General features: G+C 37.7%; 1 protein-coding gene across 4 annotated transcripts; it reads left to right on the forward strand.

Annotated features, from left to right (window-relative positions):
• Nucleotides 1–1,080: 1,080 nt before the first annotated feature.
• On the forward strand, nucleotides 1,081–12,434 carry LOC140148989 (deaminated glutathione amidase-like). Of its 4 annotated transcripts, none has more exons than XM_072171117.1 (8): nucleotides 1,081–1,125; nucleotides 3,763–3,804; nucleotides 4,877–5,092; nucleotides 5,466–5,621; nucleotides 6,780–6,983; nucleotides 7,451–7,561; nucleotides 8,040–8,141; nucleotides 11,190–12,434. In XM_072171117.1, exons 2-8 carry the CDS (start codon nucleotides 3,802–3,804, stop codon nucleotides 11,364–11,366), a joined length of 969 nt encoding a protein of 322 aa, XP_072027218.1. In that variant the 5' UTR covers nucleotides 1,081–1,125; nucleotides 3,763–3,801; the 3' UTR covers nucleotides 11,367–12,434. The 4 variants fall into 4 exon arrangements, with proteins under 4 accessions (XP_072027218.1, XP_072027221.1, XP_072027219.1 ...); XM_072171120.1 differs by having other exon boundaries at nucleotides 1,086–1,125; nucleotides 4,909–5,092; XM_072171118.1 differs by lacking the exon at nucleotides 1,081–1,125 and adding an exon at nucleotides 1,641–1,660.
• Nucleotides 12,435–12,437: the final 3 nt, after the last annotated feature.

Here is a 12,437-nt window from a genome sequence, read left to right on the forward strand (position 1 = left end):
AATACGTTTTCTTTTGAAAAGCTTTTTGGCTATCCTTGGTGCTCTGATGTTTTTATAATGTTTTATCATCTTATTGTGTTGTTTTTAAAATGTGTACATCTTATATTATTGTTATAATTGCCTATCACTAGGTCAACAGATAGGCCTAACGCAATTCAATGTGGAAGGCGAATGTGGAAAATCTGTTGAAAACTACCTATCCAAGCACACTTTTTGACCAAAATGTAGGTCAAGTGTTCCTTACAATATTTTTCAAATTTTATGTCATTAAATGATATGAAAAAACACACTTATATTGTCCATATATACTAGCGTCACCCGAGACGAATATATTCGTCTCAGAGCGTCACTAGATATAGAATGAGCAATGGCCAATTCTCTTTAAATTGCAAATCTTGTGCAAAAAGTTACTATTTTCGCCTGTTTTTTCATACGGTTGTAAATTAAATGAACTATATGACTTTGCTAAAGAGCGCTTACAAATTGATATGTATGATGATATGTATACTTTACTGTCACTAAATTTAATTATATAAACTTTTTAGGCCTATGACCATTTTACTCTTTAATTTACTCTTTATGACCATTTTACTATTAATTTACCGTATATAATATACACATCAGTATAATTTTGGGCTCCCACAGGATGCGTTCATCATGATTAATTATAACATATTTTATCACTTCAACCCAGTATGGCATAGTCTATACCCGGAGTCTACCCCCCATTTTGAAGAAAATGACTGCGCCCTATTAAGCCCCCCTCCCCTTCTCACCTTGCCAAAAATTGCTTAGCCAAAACATTCTTGCCCCCCCCCAATTGTGAGGGCTCATAAATTATTTAGGACATAGTGCCTCTCGCATCATAAAATTTGAGTGCCCATAACCGTGTTGTGGCCCCGATGGCTTGCTATACCATATCAGTCAGCTAAATGCGCGTGCGCCGTTTGTAATTGATTGACAGACCAATGTAAATAAACATTGACACATGTTGACATTTGACTTGACCTGAGACGATCAGGCTGTCGGAAGTTCGGAACCAATCATGCATTGAAAGACAGAAGACACATGAAATGAATGATGAAATGAATGATGAAACACACCAGCGGCGAAACACAATAGAAGGTATGTTTCACACTATAGAATATGCCCTTTTTTGTCATGATGAGGTAAGGGGCTGGGCAATAATTATCAGCCCCCCCGGGGGGGTAAAATTTTCGAACGGCTCGCCAAAATCGCTTGCCCCCCTCTCGGCCCGCCAAAAATCGCTTCCCCCCCCCCTCTCGGCCCGCCAAAAATTCTTTGCCCCCCCTTGAACATGCCAAATTTTTGGGATCCCAAATTCCAAACTTTAAATGGTATAGATGTATGTTGCGAGCGCAGCGAGCAGGAAAATGTGCATATTTAAGCGTTTCCGTACCATTTTCCTAAGCCTTTTTAAAGCATTTTATTAAAAGGACCCCATGAATGCCAAAAATCGCTTGCCCCCCTCTCGGCTTGCCAAAAATTGCTTGCCCCCCCCCCTTTCGGCTCGCCAAAAATTTCTTGCCCCCCCAATTTTACCCTCCCCCCAGGGCTCATAATTATTGCACAGCCCCTAATTATAACCTGCACAGGCCACAGTGATTGCGCGACCATGATATAAATATGCATGGAAATGGTAAGCTTTAGGCTATATAGGTAACCCAGGCAAACCTTAGTTAACACATTTGCTAGTCAGCCAAATTCGCCGACAATGTCAATGCATATTTACATAGAAATTTAAAACAACTGGCAAGAAGGAAACGTACATAAATATGTTTTCTATACTTCACTTGACCCAAATATATGATTTTTTATGGTGATAAGTCACTCGCACATGGAATTTTAGAGGATTTGGATAGCAGTTCCATTAAAAAAAGCTGCTATCATAATGAGACTAAGATCTAGAAACTCCCCCGAAATGCCGTTTTGGGGAATTTTGCTAGCTGAAACTTTTTGATGAAAGTCAATCTTTGACAAGATGTAACTTTGCTACGGAAAGTGCTATGAAAAAATGGTTTTCAGTTTTGGCTTTGTTTACTCAAGGGCTTTGATTTGATATATAAAATGATGCAATTTGATGGCAAATTTGAATTCACCTAGCATACCTACCTGTTAAATGTCTGTATGTCCCCCCGGGGGGGGGGGGTCACTCCCATTGTGGCCTGTACACCATCCGCGATAATCAACTTTTGAAAAGCACCCTAAACAAGGATTTAACCCTTGGCTAAAACGATACCCTAAACACGGATTTTCTTCCTTGCATCAAATTTCATACCCTAAATTTCATTTCAGCGTATTAGCAAATTTGCAATTTTGCTACCCTTTTTCCAATATTTCATGTTTTTGACACCCTAAACACATTACGCTGTGTGTCGTGCCTACCCACGAAAAACTACCCTTTTACGCTTTTTTCATTATCGCGGATGGTGTACAGGCCACAATGGGAGTGACCCCCGGTATGTCCTTTGTGAATGGGGGCACAATGGGCCATTCACAAAGGATAATACTACTGGCTTGTACAGGTGGCGGCCACACAAAGAACATCTCGAAACTAAATGAGTATATTAAAAGTCACATTGACTTAACGCTGTTTTCGTGGTAGCAGGTCACATAATGTTTGATGTACAAAATATTTCTTGCAGATTAATTTAAAATTTTAGCAAAAATATTGTCAAATTTGAATTACGTTCTGGTTAACCATAAGGAAATTACAACACAGTGGCCTATGGAGCAGTGTAATACGCATAATCATGCATAACTTGCTAATTTATGCAAAATGGAATCAAGCTTTTTCGTGGATATCTACAGAAAAAATGTCATAAAAAGAGGATGCTAGGACTCAAGCCCAGTTAGTACCGTAAAATGGGGTAACTTTGGGCACTTTTCAGAGTTTTTAAACCACTGCTTCCAAACAAAACCCATTACATTTCTAATTATCTCTTTTTAATGACATTAGGGTTCCATTCTACACCTTGAAGTTGAAAAAGATTTTAAAATAATTTTGTAAGGGTGCCCTAGGGGTTAAAAATAGCCTGACCAAAGTTACCCCGCATTTGGGGCAACTTTGGTCAGAGTATTACATTCCATGAAGAGAAAAAAATCAAAAAAATTGATCTTCGCTGTAAATGGGCAAGTTGTTATTTTTTGTGACATTTGACACCTTGCAAAATTAATCAAGCACACATTTTTGTTCACAAATAAAAATGTAAAAAAAATGCTCATTTTTGGTCAAAAATCCCGATTTTTTTCGTAAATTTCGAGGAAATTTGACATAAGCGACGATTTCTTCCAAATATATTTCTTAACAAATTGATACCAAATATGACCAAAAACAATATTGCTGTACGAAAATATGACCATTTAAAAAAATATATTTGACCGACCAAAGTTACCCCGCTGACCGAAGTTACCCCATTTTACGGTAAGTCTCTTTTCAATTTCATGCGAACATACAATTAGTAGCTTATCAGGGACGTAGCCAGCTTTCTTAGTTGGGGGAGGGGGCAAAATATAAAAAAATTGGAAAAGACAAAAATCATTCTCACCCGGTGTTATCAGTGGGATATACATATCAGGCTTTTTTAGAGAGACTGTACATGTGAAAGTCGATCTGGTAACGTGAAAATAATAGATTGAACCCACAACCTTGTGTTTTAACCCCTGTCACTTAAGTGTGAATCCTCACCAGTCAGTGCAAGTTTAAAATGTTCTTTGGTGTTTATTTTTTTTATTTTTTAGCTTTGAGTGTCTGAGAGAATCGAGTACCAGTATATACAAATGGTAAGAACAACGTCAGAGGATGATTTAAGGAAGCCCCATCATGCACTGTAAAAGTGTTATCACCAGAGTTTCCACTGCCACTTTACTTTTCAAATCCCATTGAACTCTGTGCAAAAGATGTTGTTTTAGAATTGCCCGTGTGTCATTATTACTTGGTCGATTTCAGATTTAAAGTGATGTATGCATGAAGGATAATTCACACCTTCTGTAGATAACATAAAATGTGAAATCGACCAACTTTTTGAAGGTGTTTTTATTGTAAATATATCTGTCCAAATTCAAATTTAACCATGCACGTGTATGCAGTGGGCGGCAGTGGTGTCATGTTCACTCACACAGCTGTGCTAACCGCAAGACTTGCTGGGAAGTGCTTAAATCATCCTCTGGAACAACGTAGTGGTAACACAAGCCTGTAGATATAAAAGACCAATCAGCTTGTAAGATTGTTTACACTTGCTAGTTATCCTCAAACTTATAAAATAAGTTTGGTAATTCATGCTTATATCATTTTTTAGACAATTTTAAAAAGTTTCAACATTTTAAAAAGTGCAACAGTTATAGTTTTCAGCATATTCCTTCAGCGGTGTCCATCTGCTCTTTCTGATATCGCATAAAAGAACTGGGTCATGTGATGCTGCGCAGCTTGACCAGAAAATGAGGTGTGATGATGATGTGATTCAATCAGAACCCCACTTCTGTGTTTACACCATAACTGCACCAAATCGGCATACCACTGAAGAACCTTACTGAGAACTAAAGTGCTATTATTATATTAATTCACATGGCATTGTGTTAATGTAAGTTTTGATTGACTTTTGAAAATAAAGTACATACAACCAGATGTTATTAGCAAAGCTAGTATGGGGTGCTGAATGGACAAATAAATATTGAACAATGAAAAAAACAATTGATATTATCATCATGTGATGTGACAAACAGTTCTTATATTTTATAATTCCTATGTGAATTGCCTCGCATATCCACCAAGTGTGTTTGTGATTCCATTATGTTGTTTGAAAGTTATTTTAAATGCAGATTATGTTCAGCTTCTTTGTTTTTGTATTTTCAATAGGTACAATTACCTTTGATCTTATCATCAATCAGGAGTATAGGACATCACATTCTTAGATGTAAGACAACTTCACTAAGGACACCAATCAGAAGCATGGCAGATGCTGTGGATGTTCAAGTAGTAGCAGTATGTCAGATGACATCAACAGATGACAAAGCTGCTAATATGAAGACTGTGTCATGGCTGGTAGAAAGGGCAGCTAAACTTGGAGCCAAGGTCAGTATCCAACAGATTTCATATTGAAATGCAGATTTCAACACAGATTTGATTTTGCAAGTGAACAGTGATTTTGAATGCCCCAATTTTGCCAATGACTGGGATGTGATATGTAAACCATGTTTTATTGCTAAATATATTTTAACATACATGCATGATGTATACATATTAATGAATGTTGTATGGAATGATTTTATTATCCTCTGGCTTTAGACATAAAAGGGGGATATTGCAATTTGCAATACACACAAATCTATGTTGGTTAGTGGATGAATCTATTAAAAACTAAGAATAATGATAGCAGGCTATAATATTTGGAGCAAAACAATAAAGAGGCTGATATAAAATATGTATTCTAATTTACAATTTTCAGATGGTATTTCTACCCGAGGCATTTGACTACATAGCAAAAGACAAGCAGCAAGGTCTGGCAATGGTTGAAACCAGGACTGGTCCTACATTATCCAGGTGTGCTGAACTGGCAAAACAACATGGTGTATGGTTGTCCCTGGGAGCCTTCCATGAAAAGGTATTGATCCATTAATATGTGGAAATGTCAACTGCAAACATACATACTCATTAATCAATTAACAGCAACATTTACAGCTATTTTACCCCTGGGGGTACTCAACTTTAGAAGTGACGGGTATGTGCCTACCGGAGTCGCGGAGTAGGGAGTAGGACCTATCTGGTACAAAATGTTATTGGTACAAACAAAATGAAAAAAAGGGGTTATTGGGTATAATATTTTGAAAAAGGGGGTCATTTGAGTGTAAGATTTCAAAAAAGGGGTCATTGGGTAGACAATTTTGAAAAAATAGAGCAAAATTCTATTTTCTTGTTCCAAATTTTCCAAATTTCCAATACAAATTTGTTTAAATAAGGGAATTTGAAAGTTTCGGCATTGTTTTGTGGCATTTTGATGATGCTATTCTAGAAAAAAAGGAGGTAATTGGGTAGCCGCAACCAAAAAAAGGGGGTCATTGGGTAGCTGCAACTAAAAAAGGGGGGTCATCAGGCATAACTTTTTAAAAAAAGGGGTCATCGGGTATAGTCGACTTCAAAAGAGCGGGCCTATTGACAGGCACATACTGTCACTTCCAAAGTTTGAGTGCCCCGGTATTTACCACAAACAGCCAAAAAAATATGAGTTTTACTCAGCAAATGTAAATGACTGCAAAACATAGACGAGAAGATAAGGACCCTATAATACAGCTCTACAGTTTCTTATTCAAATTGGGTCACATAGTTCATAGGTCCAGGGGGTACTCAAGTTTAGTTCAGGTAGGGGTGTGCCGCTGATAATTTGAAAGTGGACCCATCAATATACCAATTTTTCAAGAAATTTGGACCCATCAATATACCAAAAGTCTAATTTTTCAGCCAAGTTTAACATACATAAAGTTTTTACAACTTTATATCTAAATTTGAGGAAAATTTAGCTACAGTTAGTAAATTGGGATATTTTCCAGAAAAAATGAGAAAATTTTGATAAAAGGACCCATCCATATACCAAAATTGGCCTAGTAAAGGTGCCATTGGTATACCAAAAGGCTGAAATGCTAACCACGTTTGCAGCACATCCCCATATGTTGATTTGTACAGAGTACCCCCCCCCCCCCCCATCATAGGTAAACATACATATGGACAAAGTTTTTGTGTTATCAATTTCTTTTTGGTGTTTCAGGATTCCAGCAATGCCAGTAAAATGTTATTAACACACGTGGTACTAAACACAGAAGGTGACATCATGGCATCCTACAATAAATCCCATTTATTTGATGTGGAATTTGGTGGCAATGAGTCACTCAAGGAATCCAGCCATTTGACACCTGGCTCTAGCATTACACCACCAGTGCAGACTCCAGTTGGAAAAGTTGGATTGGCCATTGTATCCTAATGTTGATAAATATGTTATTATTTGATATGATAAATAATGCTGTTTGTAGTGGATCTTTGAATTGTGAGCATTTGCTCAAAGTGCTGATATACACATGCACATGGTTAAAGATGTCACCAAGATGATCTTATAAAACAGCCCTACCTGGCCTCGGCATGTTGACATCGCACTGACTGTTAGGCAAAAAGCAATAAAGAGAGAAAAGAGAGCACACCCAAATTAAGGAAGTGCGAAAGTCAAGGAGAGAGAGAAAGAGAGAGGGAGAGGGAGAAGAGAGATCCTGGAGAGAAACAATCAGAGACAGACAAAAACTCTAGAGGGAAAGAGACAGGTGGACAGACACTTGTAGATGATTAAAGAAAGACAAGTGACACACAAATATGCAAAGAATTTTGTATAATACAAATATTATTTTTTAAATCTATCCGATAAATTTCTTGACTGAGCATTTAAAACAGTGTTATGATGTGAGGTTTCCAGAATTATCACTATGTCTACGGCAGCAAGGAGCTGAGATTTTAACTTACCCATCCGCCTTTATGTCTAGGACTGGTATGGCACATTGGGAGGTGAGTGAACTAAGGGATTGTACAATATCTTACAGCCTCTGTGCTTGTAAAATCTATTTTGGTGAATTTTCCTTTGTCTGGCAAAAAAGCCATAATACATGTATATGATTTTAGTAATATTTTTGTTATTCTTTACCAAACATTATGAAATAATACTTGTAATGACTGGCAGGAAGGGTTTTTGTCCATTTTGAGCTGAAATAATGAGATAAATGTAAGAAATCTCACTTATTACCCAGGCCACTTAATAAGACATTAATTTAAACTTGCTCTGTTGTCTTACAAACAAGACCAATTTGGCTGATTCCAAGTCAGCGTAAGTTGGGACGTGCATTACAAATATGCCAAAAGTCAGTTTGGATTCTTTTTACCAAATTCATTTAAAAAAATGTACAATATGGTTTTAAAGGTCCCATTTGCCCTTTCAGATTCATGTTGATTAATTCCATATTTTCCCAAATGATTTCTTTGTATTCAGGTATTATTACGTGCTCGGGCTATAGAGAATCAGTGCTATGTAATTGGAGCGGCACAGACAGGCAAACACAATGATAAGAGACAATCATACGGAAGAGCCATGGTAAATGCATATATTTATTAATATATTTTCTTTTAAACAAGTTTATTTTGTTGATGTACTCTATGCGAGTACATTGAAACTTCACACATAAACTATGTATTTCTATTTCAACAGTAAATATGTTGTGGGCTCAATTCATTACTTTATAGTTTAATACAGGGTGTATCAAAATTAGGTACTCGTTTCACAAAAGTAGCCACCAAATCCTTATTATTGGTCACACGCCAGTGATTTTTCAGCTATAGGAGGACAAGATGTTGATTAAGTTATCAATTAGAGAATTTTGACCACAGACCTCATACTTTTGAATCTAGCGGGATATTTCAAACTGTATACTTGATTTTGATACACCCTGTATAGTGGGACAAGTGGCTATGACTTTGAAAAGGCCAAAATATAATCATGTTCTTATTCTCAGAAAAAAAAACACATTTTCATGCAAGCAAGTACCACAAGAACCTGAAAGCAAAACAATTTATTTCAGGCAACATAATATTAATATTCAATCAGAATCCCATTTCTGTGTCTAGACTGTACACACACTAAATCAGACAAGGCGGTTCTCGAACCACGAGTCTCGCCTGCTTTCGCGATCGCCTGCTTTTACGATTACTTTTGGTAGAAGTAAATGAACCTGCAACAACCCATGGCGATTTGCCTGTTCAATTTGAGCTTGCTTGGACCAATATTGGAATTTGACCTTTGATCCCTAAATTTTGGTGGGTCTCGGCTGGCCACACGACAGTTTTAGTAATTTGACCTCAGATGACCCATGGGTGACCTTGGATGACCCCTAAATTACCTTCCGAAACTTTGACTCTAAATGTTGACTGTACCCACCAAGTTTCATGCCCATATGACAGTTTTTAGTAATTTGACCTCAGATGACCCTTGGGTGACCTCGGATGAACCCGAAATAACCTTCCGAAAATTGTACTCGAAATGATGACTGTACCCACCAAGTTTCATGCCCATGTGACAGTTTTTAGTTATTTAACCTCAGATGACCCCTGGTGACCTCAGATGACCCCGAAATAATCTTCCTAACATTTGACTCTAAATGTTGATTGTACCCACCAGTTTCATGCCCATACGACAGTTTTAGTAATTTGACCTTAGATGAACCCTGGGTGACCTCGGATGACCCCTTAAATAATCTTGTGAACATTTGACTCGATGTAGCACCCCAAAAGAGACCATTTTTGACATAAAACCTGTTTTAGACATTGTTTTGAAAAAATGCTTCCTTCACCCTAAAAAGGTGGTTTTAATTATTCAGTTTCCTATACTTTTGTACATGAGAGACATTCTTCAAAGTCTTTTTTGGCGTAATAACTTGGCCTACACGACCGAAATTGATATATGTAATGCGCAATATAAAAACAATATTTCATTAAATTTTGACCCCCCCTCAACTTTGAGTGTGTGGGAGGGGCCACATGGGGGGGTACTAGTGTGCATCCTCTGGTCATACTACCCCGTACCACATTATGTTGACCGTACCCACCAAGTTTCGTGCCCATACGACAGTTTTTACTTAGTCATTTGACCTCAGATGACCCCTGGATGACCTTGGGTGACCTTGACGCACTAACCAATACAAACTTGTTCTGTCTGGGGTGAAGATGCACCCACCCACCAAGTTAGAAGAACGTATGACCCCTAGTCTCCGAGAAAATAGGTTTTTGCATTTTATGCATAAATTATGCAAATTAGGTACTTAATTACCATATTTTGCGCTGAAAATCGAATCGGGTTGAGATCCTCTGGTCATACCACCCCCTACCACGTTTCATCATCATAGGGCATGGGGAACCTGTTTTAAAAGAAATGCTTCCTTCACCCTAAAAAGGTGGTTTTAATTATTCAGTTTCCTATACATTTGTACATGAGAGACATTCTTCAAAGTCTTTTTTTGGCCTAATAACTTGGCCTACACGACCGAAATTGATATATGTAATGCGCAATATAAAAACAATATTTCATTAAATTTTTGACCCCCCTCAACTTTGAGTGTGTGGGAGGGGCCACTTGGGGGGGGTGGTACTAGTGTGCATCCTCTGGTCATACTACCCCTACCACATTATGTTGACCGTACCCACCAAGTTTCGTGCCCATACGACAGTTTTAGTCATTTGACCTCAGATGACCCCTGGATGACCTTGGGTGACCTTGACGCACTAACCAACACAAACTTGTTCTGTCTGGGGTGAAGATGCACCCACCCACCAAGTTTGAAGAACGTATGACCCCTAGTCTCTGAGAAAATAGGTTTTTGCATTTTATGCATAAATTATGCAAATTAGGTACTTAATTACCATATTTTGCGCTGAAAATCGAATCGGGTTGAGATCCTCTGGTCATACTACCCCCTACCACGTTTCATCATCATAGGGCTTAGGGTTCTTACGAATCCCCCAGATACAGCTCCACAAGGCGGATTTCTTCAGATTTCCAACCATATTTGTAGAATCGCTATGCATAAATTATGCAAATTAACAACTAAATGCGCATACTTTTCGGCAAAAAACTAATCAGGTGATCAGCAGGTGTGTATCATTCCTGTCACCAGGTTTCGTTACCATGCGCCCGACGGATCTTGAGATAGTCTGTCCACAAACTCCGCTATCAATTTGCGCTGTTTTTTGCTTAAATTAAAAAAATTAGCTATGTTAATTTGCATATTTTTCACCGAAAACACACGGTTACTGAGCAAACTTGGATACCCTTCCTCCCACCAAGTAAGCGTCGCCCAGTAAGTCTTACGGTTCCCCAGATACAGCTCGGACGGACACACATACATCCACACACACACCCCCCCACCCCCACATCCACACACCCCGACGGACAGACAGAAATAGTGATTACTAAGTCCCATCCTGAACAAAGTTCAGGCGAGACAAAAAGGGTACAAAAGAATACTGATCAAATAAATAGTATAGTTCTTTAAGATGCTAGAAGTTATGTTTGTAAACGGCATGTTTACTACAAATCAAAAGCAAGCCTGTTACATTAAATTTTATTCTCATCATGTTTTTAATTTTGCAGATAGTAGATCCCTGGGGTAGCATCATTGCAAGTTGCCATGAGGGTGTAGATGTGTGTATTGCTAATGTGGACTTGAAATATCTACAGAAAGTACGCCAAGATATGCCGGTGTGGAACCATAGACGATATGATTTGTATGGTGATGTGACAAAATGTATGACAGAACCAACTCAGTAAGAATGAAGTTGGGCAAAACTTGATGATATTTATGATGTGCAATGTGGCCAAACTGACAATAATTTTCTAACCATGTAGAACATAAGCTTGACACACCACAAATTGGTATGGCAGGTGGGTGGTTTGGGGAAGCCCCTCCCCCAGCCCCCAGTTTGGTTGTCACACATAATTGATTTTCATTGTCATATTAACAGACTCCAATATGGTGAATACTAATAGGACACATGGTTACTGAGAATTTAATATGTTGCAGATGACAATAAAAGAAGTTCAACACTTCTTAGCACCAAGCAACTCATTTTTGGATTCATAATGCCGTGTGATTTGCATGCATTATGGCTGTGAAAATGAAAAATGTTGATTTGGGAGGAATTCAGATGTTGTATTTGCTGTGTATAATTGACAATTAAGACTTTCAATATTTTCCTTACCTGTGTATGTGAAGTGAGTCTTGTCAGTGGACAGGTTTAGGTGTTGATGTGGATGCACCCGGGATATATGCCTAAAACATGTAAAAATCAGCCTATTTGGGGTTTATTGTCACTGCACACTAGGGCTGTTGTTGAGTAGTACTTTCATTGTTGATAATCGTCAAATATCACGATCCGACGTTGACACGTTTTCCACAAAGCAATACGTCGATCAAGTCAAAATATTAAGTTCAGAAACCATGTTAAACATTATTTATTTACATCAAAATATTACTATCCCATATATGTGATGCGATCAAGCAAATTCAGTCGGAACTCGGAAATATTAAATCTTCAGTTTCTTATAGGATAGTAAAAAACATTTACAAAGCTGCATGTTGCAGAAAACCCCATTGAAATTGAAAAACCAGTTCCAAAGATACGAGCAATTAAAGAGTTTCCAAAACAACAGGAAACAAAAGGACATATTTTCTTTGTATGGCTATATCTCAGAATCAATATTTCCGAGTTCCGACTGATTTTGCTTGATCGCATCACATATGCAGAGTGCAGACTACGCAGTATCAGAATATTGGGATTGTATTAAATGGAAAGATAATTAACCAGGTGATATTAAATATATATATTTTTAACCTTATTT

Source organism: Amphiura filiformis, chromosome 3 (genome assembly GCF_039555335.1).
Source record: "Amphiura filiformis chromosome 3, Afil_fr2py, whole genome shotgun sequence".
Lineage (NCBI taxonomy): Eukaryota > Metazoa > Echinodermata > Ophiuroidea > Amphilepidida > Amphiuridae > Amphiura > Amphiura filiformis.

Coding starts and splice junctions, on each gene's coding strand:
- LOC140148989 (XM_072171117.1), top strand. Junction 5,093..5,465: donor CAGCTAAACTTGGAGCCAAG/GTCAGTATCCAA, acceptor TACAATTTTCAG/ATGGTATTTCTACCCGAGGC. Junction 5,622..6,779: donor TGGGAGCCTTCCATGAAAAG/GTATTGATCCAT, acceptor TTGGTGTTTCAG/GATTCCAGCAATGCCAGTAA.